This window comes from Cyprinodon tularosa, unplaced genomic scaffold (assembly GCF_016077235.1).
Source record: "Cyprinodon tularosa strain WSP-4 unplaced genomic scaffold, ASM1607723v1 ctg167, whole genome shotgun sequence".
Lineage (NCBI taxonomy): Eukaryota > Metazoa > Chordata > Actinopteri > Cyprinodontiformes > Cyprinodontidae > Cyprinodon > Cyprinodon tularosa.
Genome location: NW_024038504.1, coordinates 772,673 through 795,018, shown reverse-complemented (window position 1 = coordinate 795,018; position 22,346 = coordinate 772,673). Strand labels below are relative to the sequence as shown.

Genomic DNA, 22,346 nt, shown 5'->3' with positions numbered 1-22,346 from the left:
GATTTTTTTACATTTCTTCTTGACATGACGCATGTATAAATGGGAGCGGGATTTATTTTAAGGTCTTTAATACATTTTTCCCAAAGGTGCCATTCAATGTTTATTTAATTAGCAGTTCTTACAGGAGGAGCAAATCTCTTACTGTGATGAGTGTGAGTCCCTAATGAATATGGTTGGATTCTGCTCTTACTCCTCTAACTCATTTTAATGCCATAATACCTCATTTTAATTGATTGTATATTCTTTGTTTACGTTCCTTTGTGTCTTTGCCTTACGTTTCTGCTTAAAACATGCGAAATAAATAAAACTGATTAATCTGTTGTAGTAGTTTCCTATAGGTGATACTTAATCATCCCTAATTTGAGTAACATGCACTTATATGACACCTTGGTGGGAGGATTGTTTACTTTTCAATTTAATATGTGCTTCCTTTATTTTTTTTATTGAGACAAAATCCCTTATTAATCTCAAAAGAGGAGAGTTTTGATTTAGGTTGACTTAGCTTTAGGATTCATAGATTAACTGAAAATATTAAAATGAGGTGAATGTTCACACCTTCCATATGTCCCCTAATCCAGTCCAAATTTTGAGAATTGGTTTTATATTTAACTCATATGCATTTAATTTTCTCCTTTTCTTTCCTTCTCTCCCCAGTCAAACACTTCTTTTAACCGGGACAAGGTGAAGGCCGGTACCGGTAGGCGCTTTCTTGGCGGTCTTCTGGATGATACTTCCTACTGCTACACTCTTGAGGTGTCCTTCTATGGCTACATGACAGCTGGCAGCACCGCCCCTGTGCCATACTCTGAGGAGATGTGTATCCTTTATCATGTGTTATCATGGGGCTCAAATTGCAGAGAACAGCAATAACCATTTCATGTTTTTTGTTCTCTCATCATCTGGCGCTACACACACTTGCAACAATCAAAATACTTGAATCATTATTTCAATGTTATTTTATGTTTAATTTGCAGTGTGTTCATTCATTTGTGACTCCACATGTCAAGTCGTTTGTACATTTCCAGAGAAGCAAGTTGCTCTTTTGTTGCATTTTGTTGCGACAGATGTGCAGTGACAGAACACAGAGGATATCTGCATCTATTGATTTCATTTACGGAAGAGAAAAAAAGAGCAGGGGGTTTGCTGGTATGTGTAGCACTTTGTGTGCATGGTTGAAGCTGCCATTGGAATAAACAGTAGAACAAACAATAGTCCCATCTGCTTCAAGCACGCACCCACAAACACAGATGGGTTTTAGCACTGAACCCCGAAGGTCACAGGAGCCATAATAGAGCTAGATAGGAGGGAAGTTTTCCTTCGTCTGACCTTCTCACAGGCAAGGACCTCCTGAGAGCTGGCCGATAGTGGTGCGATCTTACCGATAAAGTGATGGAAAAGAAGGGGAAAGAGATTTTGAAAGCGACAAGGGTCCTACATATGAAGAGTATGTGCTCTCATGCACTTGCACTGCAGGTGGAGGGGCAGCTTGGTATTAACGCAGCCCTAGTGCCCTCTAGTGCCAAGAAGTGGGGGTCTTCAAAGATCAATTAACACACACTCAAAACATAACAAAAAAAAAAACGAAATAACATTGTACATCACCCTGAATGCAATATGGTGAAAACATTCACTTGTGGAGAAAAGTTTTTTTCCCCCCAAACGGTAACTGGTAAGAGCTGAAAGTAAGATTAGACTAGAATGGAGGGTCATCTGCCAGCAAAATTATCCATAACATAAAGCCAGAGCTAAAACAGAGTAATTTTGACCAGAACAAATTTATTTTTAGAAAAAACCTGTAGCATTCAGACCTAAATTAGACTGACAATATATCATATAGATTGAAAATGCTCTGTTAAACTTGCATTCTCTTATTTTGCACTTGTCCTACTTTAAGATGTTCTTTGCTTAGTAAAATATCCTGATAGTTAGGATTGTAAAGTGACAACAAATATTTAAAAAAAGACTAAAAATACTTTATCAGTCCAACGCACCTGTTGATAAATGTGTGTGTTAGTTGAGCTTTGAAAGGGGAGGAGGAGGGGGAGGAGGAGGAGGAGCCCCAGAGGTTAAGCATTCAGCAGCGGGACCTGATATACAGTGGATATTGGGGTCAGACAGGTTGAAGGAACAGACCATGTCACTCTTTACGGCCCAGTAGTCTGCCTGATGGAGCATGTAAATCATCAACAGAGACCTTTACCATCTCCCTCATCCTCTACCTGCCCCTCTTTTTTCTTTTCCTCATCTCACCAACACATTTCTCCAAACTAATTCACAACAAATAAAAACCTTTGGCCCATAACCGCAGCCACCTTCCAAGTGTCTTTCCTCACCTTTTCATATTTTCTTACCTCCCTCACCATGGTGACTTGGATGCACCAGAATTGAAATCTTAACCTTTCAAGTGGCAAAGACTTTTGTCACAGTTGGAATTTGCTGAGGAAAATGTATGATCCACCTTCTATGGCTGCTAGTGTGTTTTTGAAATCTTCTTTGCTGCCCTCTTTTCTCCTCTACCATGTCCTGTTCTCTGTCATCCCATCAGCCGCAACATAACGGCTCATTATATCATCTAGTCAAGCTGAGAAGGCTCCTCTCTGAAACAGCAGGGACAGCATGTCTTGTGTATATGACCTTTTATCGTCCTCTAATCATTTCACAACAATGTACATCTCCTGCTCTTCAAAATGAACATCTATAAGCTTAATAGAGTGCCCATTTAAATTATAACCATTGTAATTTTTCACCTTTTGTCATTTTACAAACACAAACATCAGTGTGTTATATTGGGATTTAAAGGAAGTGAACTCAAACTGTTAAATGGAAGCAATAATAAAGCAAAGCCCATGAAAGGTTTTTACAGATATCAATCTGTGAAGTATAGAGTGTATTTTTTTCATCCTAATAATTGAAATATCTTTAATTAAAGGTATAGTGGAGGATTATTGCGATTTGTTTAAAAGATCCACCTTTTCGACTTAAAAAAAATGCACATGCACAACCCTGTACCCCATTTCTCCTTTTGCACACTGTTTAAAAGTTGCTCTTCTCATAGCAACTTACTGTGTCCGAACGTCCGCCCTAACCCCTAAAGCACTATATAGAGCGGGGACTATAAATTGGACTTTATTGCAAACTCAGTTAACTTACTGTTCAGACAGATGATCACTCCCTTTTGCTCCTCCTTCACCATGCGGTGCCGGCACCATCTTTGTTATTAGTCGCCACTGTCAGGTAACGACAGCCTATGTTGACAGCGGGTCGCTGTAACAACCAATCTAATAATGCTTGTCCAGGATATATCTGCCTCTTCTGAGGCCTTTTTTTTTTTTTTTTTAGTTTTTGCTGCACTATTGGCTGGTTTTTTCGACAGTAGGCCGAAAGCAAAGGGGGTATGAGAGAGGGGGAGGGACCTGCGGCAGAGGACCACAGATCGAATTCGAACCCTGGTCGGCCGCGTTGAAGACTAAGACCTCTGTACATGGGTCGTGCGCTAACTGCTTCGCCTTCTGCCTTTCTTTTCTTCTCATACACTACTAAGACACTTTTTCTCGTTTTTCCGGGGTGAAAAAGGTGAGCTTCAATGACTGGCTGAAACCATAGCTCACCACACCTATACGCCTGAAAGTGCACATTTGCAGAAAAAAAAGCCAACGGGACGAGCACGAAGGACCGCCATACATAAACATATCACCAGAATGATTGACAATTAAGAGGACCACTTATTTAAATGATCCAGTTAAAGATCGTCCTCCATACCTTTAAATCCCAATGAATACAACTGCTTTCAAAAGTATCCTATTAGTTTACGTAGTCCATATAAATCCCATCTCAGTATAAAAACATTTTTTATTCAACATTGTAAAACGAACAACATCATAAATATGAACAAACACAGCAGAGTGATCAGGGGTAAAGTTGTGTGAAAACTTAAAGCAGGCTTAGGTTATTGAACAATAGTTCAGATCATTGTCTGAACCGGGGGGGGGGGGGGGGGGGGGGTGGGGGGTTTAAAGCCTTCCTAGAAATAACACTAAAATGATTAGAGTGGGCAAAAAAAGTATTAATCAGAGGATGAGTCTTGTGGCAATAAGTAACTCTCGAGGAACTTAATAGATCTACAACTCAGGCTGGAAGACTGGTGACACAGATGCTTGTAGTTGTGAACACTTGTGAGAGGCAAAGAGTTAAAGTTCTTAGAATTTGCTACCAGCCATATAGGAGAGATAGCAATATGGAAGAATTAGCCCTTATTAATATTAGATCATGAAAAATGAAGTTCTTTTCTTATATACAAAACAGTGACAGTAAAATACACACCACATCGCCTAAAGCACATCTGCAGGGGGAAATCTGGTGATAAAAGCATTATGCTGTGGGTTATAACACCTGTCAGACTGACTTTTGACTAAGACTGGAGGATGAGTTTACCACAGTGAAAGATAATTTATGAGCAGAAGTAGATGAAATGATGTAGTTCAAAGCATAATTCCTATAGACTATGTGTTGCATGACTTGACATTTCTTTAAAGATAGAAGTTCACCTTGCAGAGAATGGTCATAAATACACTCTTATATGTGTGTGAGATGTAAGTGTTATGACTACTTCTGTATGGAGTGTTGGAGTTGGTGCTTTTTTTACATGTTATTTATAGTACAGCAACCTGGGTTTCTGCTGTCCACTCCAGACTGCACAGTTAGAATATGAGCATAGAGCAGATGAAGGTTAAAGGAATCTGGGATCTTGTTCAAAACAGCTTCTTGTTTGCACTGTGTCGGAGTGCATTTAGGTTTGTGGGGATATAGAAAATGTTGTTTTATGTATGATTACAGAACCTACTTATCTCCTATTTGCATTTGGGTGTTGTCTCTTTCTGTTTCTTTGAAGAAACTTTGAGGCATTTTGAAAGTGACTGAGGACAGAATGCCTCCCTGAAAGATTTGGTATTTGTTTCTGCTGCAATTAGTTGAATATGTTGATCTTGTTTGGATTTTCACAACAAAAACAGAGCTTACTTTTCTACCTTTCCAACTCAGCAAACTTGCCGATTTTCATCAGAGGTGGTCACTTGCGGTCTAATCAAGCGGAGCATTGTTAGGGTACTCACAAGCTCTAAGTGACGTCAGAAATTGATGGGTGCGTCAGCTCTCGGCAGACGCAGCAACACTTGACGTGCACGTCTCTGTGACAGTGGGACTCAGTGAATACCAGAGCCGCTGGTGGAAAAACAGCATGCATCATTGAACCTGACTCCCAAAGCACAGACTGTGACAAGTATGCAAATGATATAGCTGGGAGGCAAATATGCTTCACTACCACCCATCATGCACATCACATCACACCGATATGCACAAATGGCTAGGTACCGGTACTCGCATATGCAACCAAACACACACATTTATACACACAGTTGATTACACAAATATTATCAGTGTGCTCAGATGAACAGGTGTCCTCACATGAATTTTCCCAAAATTGTGAAAGCTGACAAATCCAAAAGTGTCCATTCTTGGACAGTCTCGAAAAAAGTTTTGAAAACCAATTTGAACCAAGAAATGTACCCTCTAAGAAGGAGGATCAACTTAATAACGATTTCCATTTGGTCTTCTGCAAAATAATACTGTGAGAGACACAATCTAAAACAAAAGTCCAGAAATCATAATCTATGATTTTTTAAATCTATTCATTTGTAAGATACAGCTGCAAATAAGTATTTGACCACCTGTCTATCAGCTGGAATTCTGTCAAAAACCTGTTAGCCTGCCTTCAAAATTTACAACTCCACTCCATTTATTATCCTAAATTAGATGCACTTGTTTGAGGTCATTAGTTCACTGTTTGGAAAAATCCGGGTTAGCGCATTATTTTCAGTGGGAAAGAGGCTTCAGCAGCTCTATCCTGGACAGCTGCTCTCTGCTGAGTCACTTCTCCTTCAACCAGTGGCTCACTTCAGGACTGTAAAAAATGATGGAAGGAAAGTGAAATTGATAACTGATGCTTGGTGACCTATGATATTAAGTTTATGAAACATCATATATTAGACTAGAAAGATGTGGTACAATCCTTGTACAATTTTTTCTTTTGCATTTTTTCCTTTTTAATTTTTTATCATGAATAATGTTAATAAATTATAATTTTTTCATTTGGATGTTCATGATCATGGAAAATTCCTTAAAATTAGATTTAAAAAATAGTCTGCATTATATTTTCAGTTCAGTATAATGATTTGGTATTATTTGTCAGTCAGACACTTGACCTACGATAAAAAAAAACATCAAATCTGCAATGAAACATTTTTTTTCAAAAGAGAAAATGCATTCGAATTTTACTAAAAGGAGCAATTCTTGTATTTCTAGTACAGTAGGTACTAGAAAGGTAATAGGTGGGCAGTTATTTGGTGTCAAGAAATGAAATGTATGAATTTTGGTTTTTGAAGAGTGTTTTATTTAAGACTTTTATTGACTCTCTTTATGTGATCCTGCAGTGATGATCTGCAAAGCCAGTCAGTAAAGAATCTGGTCAATGACCTGGTTTTAGAGTGCATCAGAGCTGCTGGTGAGCCGTCAAAACAACATAGGCTTTCAGATTGGCATACAATTAGTTTTGATCAAACACAGTACACACAGTATAGGCCACAGCCAATGTCTTCTATGATTTTAAACATGAAAAAAAAAATCTAACCAAATATAAATTCCTGCACACATGTTTTTTACTACTAAAGTAAATTATTTTAAAGTGATATTGACTGATATGGTTTTATTTATAGAGGCTTCTTCTCTTAATCATGTCTGACAGTTTCTACATCCAAGAAATAACAGCATAATCAAAGCTGGTACACTTGTGCTAAAATTCAATGTAGGTGTATTTATCCACTGCGCATGTGCTCTAATGCATATAAGAACACAGTATGCCTATCTGACAATGTATGCTTTTCTGACAGAACACCGGACCTTTAACTTATTTTATTACACTGCTGTCAGGAATCACAATTTTTTTCGTCAGTTTCAAACCTGTTTAACCTTAAAAGGCGAAACATGAATCAAGTACGCAGTTATAGAATGGACAACAGGATTTCTCTGGGTTTGACAGCTCCCCTCTATGCCACAAGTAGCTGGTCCAATATGCTGCTGTTTATCTGTAAACCCATGTGGGCAACTTATATTGCCTGTGCAGCAATATGGTCACTTTGGGCATGGAAGTGTTTGGTAAATAATGTTTGATTATGCATATTTTATGTTCAGCGTTTGGTCATTCGTTTTAGAAATAAACTTAGTATTACCGATTATAAAAGCCAGAGATATTGAAAGTCGAAATACAGTATGGTGCATACAAATACAAATTGTTAATTCCAATAAATTCCAAATTGATATATTTTTACCTTAACTGAGGTCTTCTATAATTTTCATAAAGTTATTCTACAAGTTAGATGGATTATTTGTATAACAAGGTCAATATGTTTTATGAGAGATTGACACCAGCTCTTTTTTATCCTCTTGGGCCCCTAGACGTGAGGTCTTTCACTTTCGGCTTGTTGATTTGCTTTTGGGGACAAAAATGTCTCTTTCTGTATTGCTGTTGTTGACTGTCCTTGTAATTAGCATTGATAATTAGTTCTCTACGTGTCAGTGCACTGACAAGACCTGCCAGTCGCCAATATTGATAGCTCTAATGTCCCCTTGCCTGTCTCCTTGTTAACTCTTTTCCAATCTAGACAGCATTTTCAACGTGCCTTGTTAATTTCTCCACTAGGGGCCTTGTTTCTTTGTCACATTGTTTCACTGTCTGGAAGGACAGGGAACGAGGGATGAGTTGCTGAAAGACACTAAATGCGGGGCTGACAGCAAACAGATGCAGTAAACAAGTCATGTCCCTCCCTCTGTCTTTTGTCTCACATGCCCCGTAATCTCATCAGCGTCTAACCTGGCATGCCCTTGAGCCATGACAATGACCTGTGATTGATTAAGCAAGATCATTATGGTGTACAAAGAATACATTTCAGTGGAAGGCAGGCAAGACGCTGACATACAATCTAAACAATATTGTTAGCATAATCAATGTGGAGATTTAGTAGAAATCGCTTGTATGCAGATTTTAGAAACTTTAAGTGCCTTGAAAAAATTTCCATTTTCAGTTTTCACTTTTTTGTTGCATAAATCTTTTTTTTTTTGTTGCAAAAAACACATTTTAACCATACTAAATACAAAAAGCAGTTTTCAAATTAGGATGTTTTTATCATCTGTCAAGGTAATAAATATTCCAAAACAGCATGACCTTGAAAGAAAATATTGATGCTGCTCTTTTTAAATTTCAAATGAACTTAAGTCAACCACATGCTCTGCTTCAGTTTGGATGGACACATACAGGCCTGAAAATTGACTCGTTTTCTTAAATATAACTTGTTAGAAGCCAAAACAGATTTCACAATGAAACAATGTTAACCTTGATCTGAAGAAATTCTGGAACAAATGAGAAATAAAGTATTGATCATTCTGGAGAGGGGTGGCCAACCACAGGTATTCACTGAATGCATCACCTACTCATCCAAAATAATGTCAAATAAAGGTAAAGTTTTCTTTCTTTTTAGAATTCAGCAATAAGGAAAGATATGACAAAATGACCTACATGGTGAATTCCAAGACAAGAACCAATGCTTAACAAAAATAGCACTAAGAACTGTTTTACTTTTACCAAAAAAAGATCATGTGTAGACTGAAAAGACAAAACTAAATCCATTTGGAAGTTTATATCTTGTCAAAAATGTGCAAACAACATGTACTTATAACATGGAAAAGAAGCAGAATGTTTGACCATTATTATTAAATTACTTCATGGTGAATTTGTTTGTGTTACATTTGATATTTAAAATGTTTAGATCAGAAACATCAATGTATGACAAAAAAAACAAACAGAAAACAGTTGAAACCTGTAAGGGGGAAATACTTTTCACAGCACTGCAGCTATTTTGAGTACCTCCTGTCACCTCACAGTGTAATCCAAACTAGAGCTTTCCTGGCTGCTATACACAAAACTTCCTGCTGCATCCATGGCGTTATTCCAGAACCTACGGTTTTCCCCGGCACCAAGCCAAGCTGCAGTCAGGGCATCCTCCGTGTCTCCTACCACATACTCATTGGAAGAAGTTCTCCTTCAGAAGCTGACCGTCCATCTCAAAACCTCCTGTAATAGACAGTGAGTCGTGACGAGACAAGCTGAGAGGCCATCTGCGCGCGGTGGGGTCCGGGAGATATTTTTGTCACTGAGCGTGCCTGGCTGAAGAATCCGGGACTGGCAACAAACTCTGCTGATGAGAGAAAACTGAGAAAAACACCAAAAAACTTTCTAGAGGTCAAAGTGGAGACATCAGGATGGAAGGATGGTTCAGCATGAAAAATGATGTTCCTTCCAATTTCTCTATAAGGGCAAATTACAGGATTTAATTTTTGTTAGTCAAAAATAAGAAAACTGAAAACCAAAAATGAAATAATCATTTTGAAAGCATTTGGACTATTTTACCTATAACTCTTGCAAGTATGATCTATCAAAATGTAACTGTTTGTAATAGTTTAACACTTTAAATATAACATTTCTCCGAGTGCAATTACAAAGAGTTTCATCATCCAAGGTGTATAATTCTACTAAATTATTCAGAGAATCCAGGGAAATCTCAGCTCACGAGGCATAAGACTCATAATCAATTATGGCAATGATAGCAGTGATCTTGAGCCCTCAGGCAACTTGCATCAAAAACAAACAGGCCCTAAATAGTAGAAATTCATTCTGAAACTCTAAGATGCACTAAAAAAAAAGTTATGATGGAAACTTTGCAGTGTTTCAGCTCAAACAGAATAAGGGGCTAGTGACAGCACAAATTTATTCATTGTTCTTATGGCAATAGAATAAAGCTGTTTTTCAATTTGTTTTGCTTCTTAAGCTCCTGCACTGACTCCGAGAGGGTAATAATAAACTGTTTGATGGTGCTTCTGAGTTTTTTGAGGTTTCTCTAGCTGGTAATATCCTCCACAGAAGGAAAGAAACAGCTAATGATAGTGGTCGTCATGACCTTCTATGAGGTCTTCATGTCTGCTAGTGTACAATACTGTGAGATAGCATGTTGGGCCTCCTACTGGTGTTATTTTAGGAGATAACAGAAATTCTTTGAATTTGGAAATGGTCTCTAAAGGAACTCAGGATTTGAAGACCCACTCTCTCAGTGGGTTTTGTACTGTTGCCCTTATAGATCTAGCACTATTGTCTTGTTTTTGTGATGATTATAGCCTGGCTGTTGGCTTTTATTGCATTTGGATGGTGTATAACCTTCTTCTTTGTGTGATTCACAGGTGTCCTCTTGAAATCAGGCCAATCATTGTTGTGTCACTTGCAGATTTATGGATTGTGTTTGAGGTTTTGGAAAAGGCCGCAGTCATGGCCATGCAGCATCTAGAGGAGGCAACTCAGCACAATACTTTGTGGAGAGCCAGTGTTGTACTGTTGTGGATGAACTGAAGCAAATCTTGTTGACTGCCTTAAAGCTACAGTGTGTAATAATTACAGGGATATACAGTCAGAAATGTAATATATTATACATAGCTATGTTATTTATCATCATCTATGAGCTCAGCCTCTTAACCTTAATATTTGCGTTGCCTTAGAATTCATTATTTATAATTACATAGGAGCGGGTTTCGCAGCCATGGAGGCAGACATCTTTGCGCTACGGCAGCGCAGAGCCAACAAACTAGCGATTGCGAGATCGCCCATTACTCTCGAAAGTAACTACGCCAAGTTGAGAGAGATGAACTGAGAACACAGACTAATGAAATACTATCTGTAAAATTATCTATGTAAACAAACCTCAGCACTTGAGAAGGTAGGTGATGCGGACGTTGTGGAAGACATTTTGTCCCGTAACGCTCGTCGTACTGTTGGGGGGGAGATGTTCATGTTGCTGCGGTCTGCAGTCTGGACGTTAGATGTCGCTGAAAATTACACACTGTAGCTTTAAAGTATGGAAAAACATTTTATTTTCCCTTCCTTCCTTCCTTCCTTCCTTCCTTCCTTCCTTCCTTCCTTCCTTCCTTCCTTCCTTCCTTCCTTCCTTCCTTCCTTCCTTCCTTCCTTCCTTCCTTGATATGGATCATTCTAAATGTCATAATGACTATGTGCCCATTTTCTCTAGGTAAATTATTGCAGCATTAATGAGTTATGGAATCTTCTCTGGATTGGTCAAATCTGGATCTATACTGGGATAACTGTGGCAGATTTTAAGCAGAAAGGAACAGTGGTGTGAGGGAAATGTTAAAACTGAGCAGGTTCAGTACTTTGCTGAGAAATCCATCTGGTCCTGCTGATCTGTTTGGATTCCTAATTTTCAGCATGTCTCATTCGTTCCTGTAAGGTGGTTGTGTGGAGAACAGTAGCCTATAATTGCATAGTGACTATGTGTGGAGTTTCAGTCTTAAATACGGAAAGAAACGGTATAGAACTAGTCAAAGTCCACAGAAATAGTGCAGGTTTCAGCTGATGAAAGGCTCCCAGACAGCCAGATTTTGAATAAACTGGAGTCATGTGGAGAGTGCTTCCATCAGACCGTGGTGAAAAGAATGATGTCCAGTGGTGACTTGAGAACATTCAAAGGCCAAAAGGTGACAGACCTGCACAGAGGGAACTGCTTGCTCATCACAGGTCTAATTTAGCAGGTGTGCTGGCTGTGTGTGTGTTACTTAAGGTTCTAAAAGGACAAACAGCTCTGAACTAAACACCCAGGCTGTCTGTTATAATACAGGCTATAACTGTGTTATAAATAAATAGATAGAAAATATGTGTGATTGCTGATTATGAAGCACACAGGATTTTTTTGTTTTTGTTTTGTTTCAATGACAAAACTGAGACAAATGAATTGTTCATTAGATGACATGCTGTATCTCAGAATCAAAAAGGTAATGACCAGAAAACAGAAATATTATGACACTCTGCTGCTTCATCATTCTCTTGTCTGGTGAAAAATGGAAGCAGCCAAACATCAATGGAAAAAAACTCACAGATCTGTTTGTTCTCCGTCTGGATCCATTTGAACATTACTTATGGATGGAACATGATTAAAAGGGAGGATGGGATGTACTCAGACAGACTGGCAGCTCGTTTTAAAGTGTTTTCCTAGTGCCCTGACTTTAACAACTGAATGAAATTTACCCCTTTTAGTTAAAATGTTCTTATTTATCCGTATTCACAGTATCGTTTCTCTTGTTGATTGGGAACATTGTTGGCATTTTCTGCTTTTCTGTTTTTTCATTATCTGGAACTGACTGCCATCATTACTTGCCTTGCTGTCGTTATAATGACAGGCTTGGCAAAAGGACCCATTAATGCTTGACTCTTCTATAAAAGCATTCAAGCTAATGTAGTAAGGGACAGCCAAGACAGTGTGTGCACTCACCTCTGAATTTGAATTAGGATTCAGTTTTAGAAGTAATTGCTTTGTCTGATTCATACCAGCATCATACATTTGTCTGGTGTGAGTGAAATGCAGTCGTTTTGGCCAAACTTAATAGGTTGTGCAGCCTGAATGTTTGCACTGCTCGTGTCCCCATGTGCTTGTCTCTAGTTATTTATTGCTGATCGTCAGGTCTGTTTGCAAGGACAAGGACATTTTAGGCTTTGTTAATATTCATTCTACACGTGTCTGAGGATTTTATGCATGTGAAACATATATGTCATCAATATAAAAAATGAATAATGCCTTAAGCACATTTATAATTGTTACTATGTGTAGGTTCCCATGTTCTACCCTCATCTCCCGATTCTCAGGAATTGGGGAAATAACTAATAACACATGTACCCATCTCACCCATTTTCTTAATCTTTCTAATAATGTAAAATTTTGTTTAGTCACAGGTTAAAAATACCTTTCATAGATCTCTTTTGTATGATCCCCTCCTTTACTAATATAATAAAATGTGATTATAAGACTATGATAGATATTAGCTACCAGAATGTTGCCACTCAGTCATTTTGCTTTGATCATAGGCCTCAATTGCTTATATGGAAGTAAACAGATCCATGCAGGGATCACAGCTACAATCAATACACAAAAGATGTAGTGTAGCCTATAATTATTAAAAAGTAAAATCCATTGAAATTAAACCCTATGGGTTCTTTCTAGGTATGTTGTTTCGGTCTAACAGTCAGATGTGTGCTTGCAGCCATTTGATGTGATCAGTTTTTTTTTAATTTTTTTCAGTTTTGCTTGCTGTCTTGATGACACGTCCAGTTGTGCATTGATCGACACCGGTGAGAGGAAAAGTCCTTGCTTTCTTGCTTGTGCATTTGAAACCACATGTTGACATGCACTATGTGGAATTATTCAAAAATCTATCCTTATTGTCTGCAGTGTTGTTTTCGAATTTATTTCATTGATGCCCCTTGGATGGATCTTTGATGACGAAAACATGACGAGCCATAGGTGTAATTTTTTGTCGACGAGACTAAATAAAAAAATTAGCTTGTGGTCGGGCAGATGTCTAAAATGTATCATTGTGCTGTAATCTGTTAGACAAGCTAAGCAGTATCAGCCGTGCAGCTGCTTTTTGTTTGGTCACACTGCTGCCCACCTGGTGTGCAGCAGTGCAGATTTTGCATGAACACAGATGGAACGTGGCAGCAGCAGCAGGGGATAAAATAACCCAGAATCGTCCAGTACTGAAGGCTCACCTCTGGCAAACTCTGCTCTTCCAGCTGTGCTTATGCTTCTCGCTTCACTCTGATGGTTCGCTCTCAGCAGTATGGCTCTAACTACTTAATAAACTATATGTGGCTGATCATTCCCTGCCAAGCTTAAAAAAATCCCCTTGTCTAACAAGATTTTATTTCTTCCAGCTCATAAGAGGTGACACTAAACATTATTTAATTTCTACCAAAAGGAATCCCTAAATTTTATCCAAAGTAAATATTTCATTTCATACTGTTTATTTTTGGATAAAGAGCCAGGTAAAAAAGTACATAGATCTTTAAATAATTCTCTCTGATCCTTCTCGTTTGTGTCTATTTAAATATGATGTAAATGTTTCCTTGTATTGTCATTAAAACATTTCTATGTTTCCTTTAAATATTTCAACATTTTGGTTAGCATATTCATTCAGTTTAGGTCTGGATTGCCATTGCATTACAAGGCAATTATGTAGGTTCTCTGTATTCTTTTATTTTTTATATCAAAACCCTGTGTATTTAAGTCTACTTTGACCCTTGAGCTGCAGAAATCAAGGGGCAAATTGAAGAAATAAAGCCAAATTGCCAAAGTAGAAGGAATAATGTTTCTGTTCTTTGCTGTTTTTGGAGATATGAAGATTTTATTGATCTGTGTGTAATGCTTAAATTATAGTAGATCAAGAAGTGTTTGCTTTTGAATGGTAACCTTGTATGTGTAAAACCTTTCCTTTATTGTAAATTTTTTAGCTTGTCTGTCTGCTTTACAACCGAAATGATGCGTTGAACTAGATCCAATTCATAAAGAGTTTATTTGAATTATATAAATCAAAGTTTTCTGCCCAACAGCAATGATCATTTGCATGGCAGCATTCTATACCCAGCAATTGTAGTATCTATGCAAGAGGTGTCAGTCTGGTAAAGAATCAGGTTATTCGAAATTCTAAAGGTTAACCTTTTTGCAACATAAAACTAGACTAAAACCTTTTTAAGTTTTAGTCGACTAAAACCGACTAAAACTGTCAGATCTCCTGACTAAAATGTTACTAAAACTAATAATAGTTTTCTATCTGAAGACTAACTCTACGAAGGCTGTCAAAAACAACACTGATTGTCTGTCAGTAGATCTAAATAAGTTGTTTGGGATGATTGCTCAATCTATCGCTGAAAACTAGTAGCAGTTGTTGATTACAGGCAATGTCTGACTGATAAATGGTAAAAGGGTTAAATTGGCCCATTCTGACTTGTCCTTCTGAAAAAAGTGCATGTGTTAATCCAGTCATTTTGTTCTTCCCGGGAATAAGAGAGTTGTTATGCTTTGAAATGTTTGCCAGCTGATGTTAAGTCTGGGAGGTATTGCTCTGAAGCTTTTTAAGTGGAACAGCTGTCTCCTGCCAAGAGCGGTCAGGCAAACAAAGGGAAGGCTACAAGTGATAAAAATTAAAACACTCAACTATAATATGCTAAAAGGCTTGGTTGGATTTTGGGTGCCAGCGAAATTAGGCAGAAAAGAGTTTTTCTATGGCTTTACAACAAGAGACCCTTCACCTTGCATGATATTTTAAGAACTATAATTTGCAATACAGAATTTTTTATTTTTTTTGTACCACAATAAAAACCCTAATACTTACTCCACATTTTCCATTTCATCATGTGTTTCCCTCCTGGTTTGGCTTTAAATCTTCAGTTTAAGGAGTAGAACAATCCTTAATTCCCTTATTTAAGATATGAAACTTGGTAGAAATGTGGCTCGAACCTTCCTGGATTATTACAAGCTCAACAACCTCATCAAGGAAAATAGACCAACTAATATACAAAGGTAAAAGTATATGACAAAAAAAAGAAAATATGAAGGCGCAATAATTTTTTGTGACAACTTGCATTGACTTGTGTTGATATGTCTTTGTCTTCAGCGCAGATGGGATGTCCCAGAGAGACAAAAGCAAGACAGGGAGCAGCACTGGTGTTGGCAGGGACACAGGCGACAGGAAAAAGGAGAAGAGCCAAAGTTTTGGACACTAGTAGAGACGCAGACTAAGGACGATTCTTTAGACTCTGCATTAATGAGAAACACGTCTCCTTGACTATCTATCCATATATACCTCTTATTGCTGTTGATTAAGGTCTCCAAACAACTAGAAGTGGTTACCAGTCCAACACAACTTATAGTAGCATGCACTTAGACCTCTGCTCATATTTAAACCTAATTAAACCTATCTCACATGGATACATGCAAACTTCATGCAGAAACCCTTATAAATAACTATTTAAAATACATAACAGTCATATGTTGACATTCAAACCAGGTGTTTCCTGCTCTTTTATTTGTGTTTATAGTAAATGTAGAAGGACAGCGGATGTGTGTGTGTGATTGTGATGTTGGTTGGCCAGGATACCAATTTAAGCTCAATAAGGCATTCATGACTGCTCTTTTTTTGGCAGAGAAAAATGCATGTGCTTATGTAATGATTGACTTTTGTCATTTTGTCCTGTGCAGTGTTATGTTTTCTTTATCCGTTATAAATTATTAAATATTTAAAAAGTCTAAATGCTTCTGTTCTACTTGGTGTTTTTTTGTAGCAATATTATAAAGAATATATACCTGTGATTGATGTAAATGAGAAAGATATCAGGTAAAGTTTCAATTTTATTTAAGACGCTTAACTCTTGGGCAGGCATTTGATTTATTTATTGATTAATTAATTGATAGATTGATTTACTTGATGGATCTCACGGTGGAGAAATTTGCTCATTACATCAGGTCAAATGGTCAAAGGAGAAGAATGTGCCAAAGGAAGAAAAAAATGCATGGGATATATACAGTATATACAGTGAGTCCATATATGACAGCTTTGTTTTTGTAGGATTATTATACAGGGTTATTGCACAGGGTGTTTGCATGGGAATTTATATAGACTGATATCTATATTTATATATATAGTATTTCACTGGGTGTCAGATATAGAGGAACAGGTTATTGCACAGGGTATCAAATAGCAATTGCACATTATACATTGCACAAGTTATTGCTATTGTAGTGTCGAATTGTAGAGCCTGGTTGCGGCAGGGATGAATGAGCTGTGGTTGCTTTAATTAGACCTCCATATTTTCTTATAAATAAAAAAAGTATTTACACTCAATACGTTTTTCAAATTTATACCTTTTGGAACCAAAAATTCAACTAATTAACCAGAATCCCATTTTCTAGAACAATACAAAGTAGTTCAATTCTCAAGTGGAAGGGAATTAAATGTGGAATTGAAATCATTTTGCAATACATTTTATAAAGCATGGTGAGAATTTGTATTCAGCTTGTTGACATATTACTTAGTAGAACCATATTTTGCTTAATCATTTCAATGATTCTCCACGCTGTTAAAAAGCACCTGCAAAGAATATTTAATATAATAGAGGACCTAGTGTTTTGTAAGGAGGTTTCAAAGTTTTTTTGTGTGGGTTTTCTGGTCTTACCTGATGAGAGCACCTTCTTTCTGCTATCTGCTCTGCCCTGTCCTGAGCTTGTGCTGCAAATAATACTTTTTATGGTTTTCAGTTCTTTTTCATTTATAGATTTATCCAAGTAATCAGGAAAGTAACCTGTCGTAACTTTCCTGACTTATTAATCTTCTTACCTGCCAGGTTAGGTAGTTGTGAAATCCAAGGAGAGTTTGCAGTTGTGACACAATTTATCTTAATATGTGTTCATTGAGATGTTCTAAGTTTAGGATACTGTTTCAAAGCCAAGCTCCATTTAAGATATTACCACTGTTTAAAAATCTAATGATAAGGGATGATGGAGAATGATGACTTCAACAAAATTCCAATAATCATTTTAGTTTTTTTTTTTTTTTTTTTTCAAAAAATAATAACTACCTAGATAAATAAAGGTTACATGCATGATGCGATTTATTCCCAGCTAGATCTGGCAACAAGAAGTGCTCTATTTATAGTGAAATAATTGTAAACAAAGGTTAAACAACAGACATACCCACTACATAATATCTAATATGATAAAATACCTTGTATTTTGTTTGCAAATAAAAAAAGGTGATGTTTAATGGAAATAAAAGCTTTAGTTAGGCCTTAACATGCATGGGTTTGATTTCCAGGTAAGGAAAATTAGAATTAAAGGCTTGCAAACAATGACTAAAAGATTACCATGTAAGAACGTTATAATTAGTTCTTCCTTCTTATTTTAATGCAAGGTTGTTTACCTGTAAAATAGAGATATAAAAAGGAGTAGACTTTAAATGACCGACAGAAGTTTACAAGCACATTTTTCTGTTAAATAATGTCTTAAACTTTAAATTCAGATCAAGATATTCAGTCTAAATCTGAATAGCTGATATTCTATCTATCTATCTATCTATCTATCTATCTATCTATCTATCTATCTATCTATGGTCAGACGATGAAGTTTTTTTTTTTTTTTTTAGAGAGCTCTGATTGGTTACTTTGTGGTCACATGACTTCACATCCGCTCTGTGGCTGTTGCTGTTATGACAACGAAGTTTAAAGCTTCAGAGGAGTGGTAACGATGAGGAAGAAAAAGGTTAACAAAAACCAGCAGAAGGTTCTACGATGTACAGTGTACCTGGATATCCAGAGAGTAAGTGTGTTCCTTCGCTGGCACTTCGGTACAAATCTCAGGAAACGGGATTGTTGCTACAGTTTGGGGGAAGCAAGCTAGTTAGCAAGTTTACATCCTGTTTTGTCAGCAAACAGGGTGTCTAAAAGTCCTAGTTGGAAGCTCACCAGTAACATTATGACGATATTATGCTTATATTCTTACCTTAGTATCAGTCACGATGCTGGTCGTGTTCTATACAGATGGCACATCATGTAAAACGTGACATTGTTGTTATCAATATTAAAATCAATAGACTTAAAGCTTCAAATGGAGTCATTTTTGTTCCACAAATAAGTATTTTGTTTTTTATTTTAGCAATTGTTTGTTGGCTTATTTTGATTTATAAATCTCAGTGGTATATTTAAAATATTTTATGTTATTTTTGATGATTTTTACTCCGTTTAAGAATAATTTAATTTACTTGTTTTTTTTTTATTCTTTTAACTTGTCTCCCAATCATCCATGTATTCAGTCATTCATTTTTTCCATATATCCACTTAATATTGTTCATTTCCATCCATCCATCCATCACCCATCCATCCATTCATCCATCCATTCATCCATCAATTCATCCATCCCTCCATCCATCCCTCCATCCATCCATCCATCCATCCATCCATCCATCCATCCATCAATTCATCCATCCATCCTTCCATCCATCCATCCATCCATCCATCCATCCATCCATCCATCCATCCATCCATCCATCCATCAATTCATCCATCCTTCCATCCATCCATCCATCCATCCATCAATTCATCCATCCATCCTTCCATCCATCCATCAATTCATCCATCCATCCATCCTTCCATCCATCCATCCATCCATCCATCCATCCATCCATCCATCCATCCATCCATCCATCCATCCATCTAACATCTTTTCTAATGTCTGCAATGTTTTGCAGGTTCAGTTTTTAGACTCTGGCCATTGTTTAATTTAACTTTTCTGTTTAGTTTATTTATCTTTTTTTATATCCTTAAAAGGACTTTTGATTTTTTTGTGTGTGCAAAAAGTAGAATTTCGACTAGAAGGAATCCATACTCAAATTAATGTAGATTATCAGCTGGGCCACAGTATTTCAAAGAAGTGGTTCCCTGTTTGAAAGATTATTTAGGTTGACTTCTACTAAAGTGTTGCATGATTAAAAAATTATGAGAACAAGTCATTTCAATTTCAAAATGAAATATAGCAATATAAAAAATATATTTTTCATAGCAATTGAATATACTTAGAATCATCTGTCTGGCAGAAACTTGTAAATAAGTAATAAACACATCATCGCTATAAACTATTTGCAGGTGACCTGCCCAGGAGTCCTCCTGCACAAAAATAATGACGTTTACCTCCGCGTGCGTATAATGGGACTGTACAAGAGCACTCCGTGTTTGGCACCTCTTTTCCCTTTACTGTTTCACCACAGAATGGTTTTTGTCAAGGTAGGAATAAAACAGATAAATTAAAGGTATAGTGGAGGATTTTCTCAACCCTGTACCCGCTCCCTAGAGGTAATGCCTATTAAACACATGCGAGAGCGTGTTTACATTGCTCATACAAGCTTACTTCCCAAAAGAAGATTTGCAATTTTCCACTATGTCAGACTCACCACGGTAAGTGAAAATGGGGACGAGCACGTAGGAGGGCCTTACATAAACATATCACCAGAATGATTGACAATTAGCAGGACCACTTATTTTGATGATCCACCCAGAAAAAAGAACATCCTCCACTGTACCTTTAGGGGCAAGCCATGAAAAAATGTGTTCAATGCAAAAAAAAGAAAATGTTCTATGTGGAGAGGTGGTTGTGCAAAGTGTTGATTCATTAGAGCAAAGTGCAAATGTACCGCCAGGCTGTTCGGATTTTAATTTTAAGAATATTTTATCTCATGTATTTTTTCCATTTCCCCTCAAGAATTATTTGCAGCTTTCCTTTTAAATATGTTGAGGTTTGTGGTCTTGAAGTGACACAATGTGCAAAAGCTGTTTAGATTCACACTATTATCAGGTTACTGTTTACAGAATCAATGCAGTTTGACTGTATCTTAATTTTTCATGATAAAAGTCTTCCTGTTTACAATGAGGAGACTGATCTGGTTTTGAATATCGACTTGTTTTGTTTGTACTTTGTTTTATCAGACCTTCTCTGGCGTTGTCGACCCCGCTGATGTAACTGACCTCCTCAAAGGTAAATGGCCATCTGGGAATTGCTTGCTCATCTCTTAGTCTTAATTTTTTGTTCGTTGTGCCCTTAACAGCTATTAGCTGAGATAGCGATCATTAGCTAACAGACTGTTTATGCTTTGCTTCTCCACAGCTGACACAACACTTTTTGAGCTGATTCAGTTGGTCCCTCCAGGTATGCTCTCTGATGATGCCATATGGGCATGTTAAACTCCTCTCCATCAAGCCACTGCACTGTGAAAAAAAGACCTTTTAATGTGGATTTAATGTAATTGTATGTGTTTCTATGCATTGCTTTCAGAGGGGGAGACTCTTGCCACGATGGAAGAATGCAGCAGAGATTTTCTGTACCCTGGTCCCAGACCAGTTGGCAGCGAAGGAGCTGCAGAAAGAAGCGCACTGATGAAAAGATCTCCATTGTTTCTTGTGAGCTGGTTATCTTCTGTTCTCTTTACTTCTGGGATCTTTTAAAGGATTAGGTTTGTTAAGGTCACACTTAATGTGGTTCTTTTTTAGTTATTTTCTGATATAAAGAGATAGACTTTATAATTAAAGAACTTTAGAACTTATTTCTTGTAACAAAATGAATGTGGAGAATCAGTATAGTAAGATTCCAATTTGCCTGTAAGCTTCTTTAATGGTGATTCTTATTATGTCTAAAATACTTTTATTTTATCATAAAAAATATATATCTCTACCTTGAAAGAAGCAGCTGAAGAGGCACTGAGCACTCAGTAAATATAAGTTTGGAATTCCGTAAAAGTTTAAAAACAATCCACTGGACTTGGTTTCCAAGGTTTGAAGACGTTTCGCTTCCCCTCCAGGAAGCTTTCTCAATTCAAATGTCTGGATCCGCAGTGAGTTGAGGCTTTATATAAACATGGCCTTGAATTGCTTGGACACATGCAAATTGAAACTGATGAGCGGCTTGTTTGGTTCCACTTTTACGGAATGAGTATGACCTGGATGACTGAGAATCTTTATTGGCATAAGTTTGGAATGTGTAGAAGTTTTACTTTAAATATATTTTAGCCATGATTTTTTTAAAGTCTTTTAATTCTTATTGTTACTGGTTTAGGATCACTTATATTTATCAAAAATGTCACCTGAAAAACATATACAAATCTGATAATAATATTAGAACTAGGTGTTACTTTTTTTGTTTCCTGCTTTAAAAAAAAAGCACAAAACGGAAAAAATTTAAAAGTGAAAAATTTAACTATTGTAACAGTCATACAAGAAAAAAAGTCCTTATTATAAAGTTTATTTTAACCGAATCTAAATGCTACAGAAATCCCCATGTGATATTCAATCATCAGAAACAAGACACTACCTTTAGGGGTGCCCCAATACAACCTTTTGATTTCCGATATGATACACATATCGCAGCTTTGACCGATATCGATTTTGACCCAATACAATATCAGTATCTATCATACATACTTTTATTATTCATTTTATTTTGTGGAACAGGGTCATCAACGGGTGGCCCTCAAGGATCACATGGGGTGCCCCCAGTGTCTTCTTTAAAACAGAAAAATTCCCCAGTGAGCTAAGTTTGACATTTTATTTTATTCTGTTGCTCTTCTTTTTTTAATAATTTAAAATTAGGAGCTTTTGAGAATGTTTAATCATATTAATCAGAGAGTATTTAAGCAGATTTTAAAATGACAATATCTGAAATAAAATGAGAAATGATAGGAAACAATAAAAATCTGTTTATTATATGTGAAGTTCAGATGAATGCTTACCTCTCTGGGTCATAGATCAGTATTGGCAGGCCTTCCTATAACTCAGTATCCATAAAGTAGCTCCAAGCCTTTAGGTTGGTGAC

General features: G+C 36.9%; 2 protein-coding genes across 3 annotated transcripts in view; both read left to right on the top strand.

The window, feature by feature from the left end:
* The window catches only part of agbl4 (ATP/GTP binding protein-like 4), a 424,654-nt gene extending 408,763 nt beyond the window's left edge, over positions 1 to 15,891 (top strand). The window contains exons 11-13 of one of the 2 annotated variants that reach the window (XM_038281088.1): positions 655 to 817; positions 15,425 to 15,518; positions 15,618 to 15,891. In XM_038281088.1, coding sequence (XP_038137016.1) covers positions 655 to 817; positions 15,425 to 15,518; positions 15,618 to 15,783 — 423 coding nt within the window. In that variant the 3' untranslated portion in view covers positions 15,784 to 15,891. Of the gene's footprint in view, positions 1 to 654; positions 818 to 15,424; positions 15,519 to 15,612 lie in introns of both variants that reach the window. The other variant, XM_038281089.1, reaches the window with a different exon arrangement.
* A 2,285-nt stretch (positions 15,892 to 18,176) lies between these two features.
* The window catches only part of spata6 (spermatogenesis associated 6), a 20,704-nt gene continuing 16,534 nt past the window's right edge, over positions 18,177 to 22,346 (top strand). The window contains exons 1-5 of the mRNA XM_038281121.1: positions 18,177 to 18,308; positions 19,631 to 19,768; positions 20,468 to 20,516; positions 20,646 to 20,687; positions 20,814 to 20,938. Coding sequence (XP_038137049.1) covers positions 18,237 to 18,308; positions 19,631 to 19,768; positions 20,468 to 20,516; positions 20,646 to 20,687; positions 20,814 to 20,938 — 426 coding nt within the window. The 5' untranslated portion in view covers positions 18,177 to 18,236. The remainder of the gene's footprint in view (positions 18,309 to 19,630; positions 19,769 to 20,467; positions 20,517 to 20,645; positions 20,688 to 20,813; positions 20,939 to 22,346) is intronic.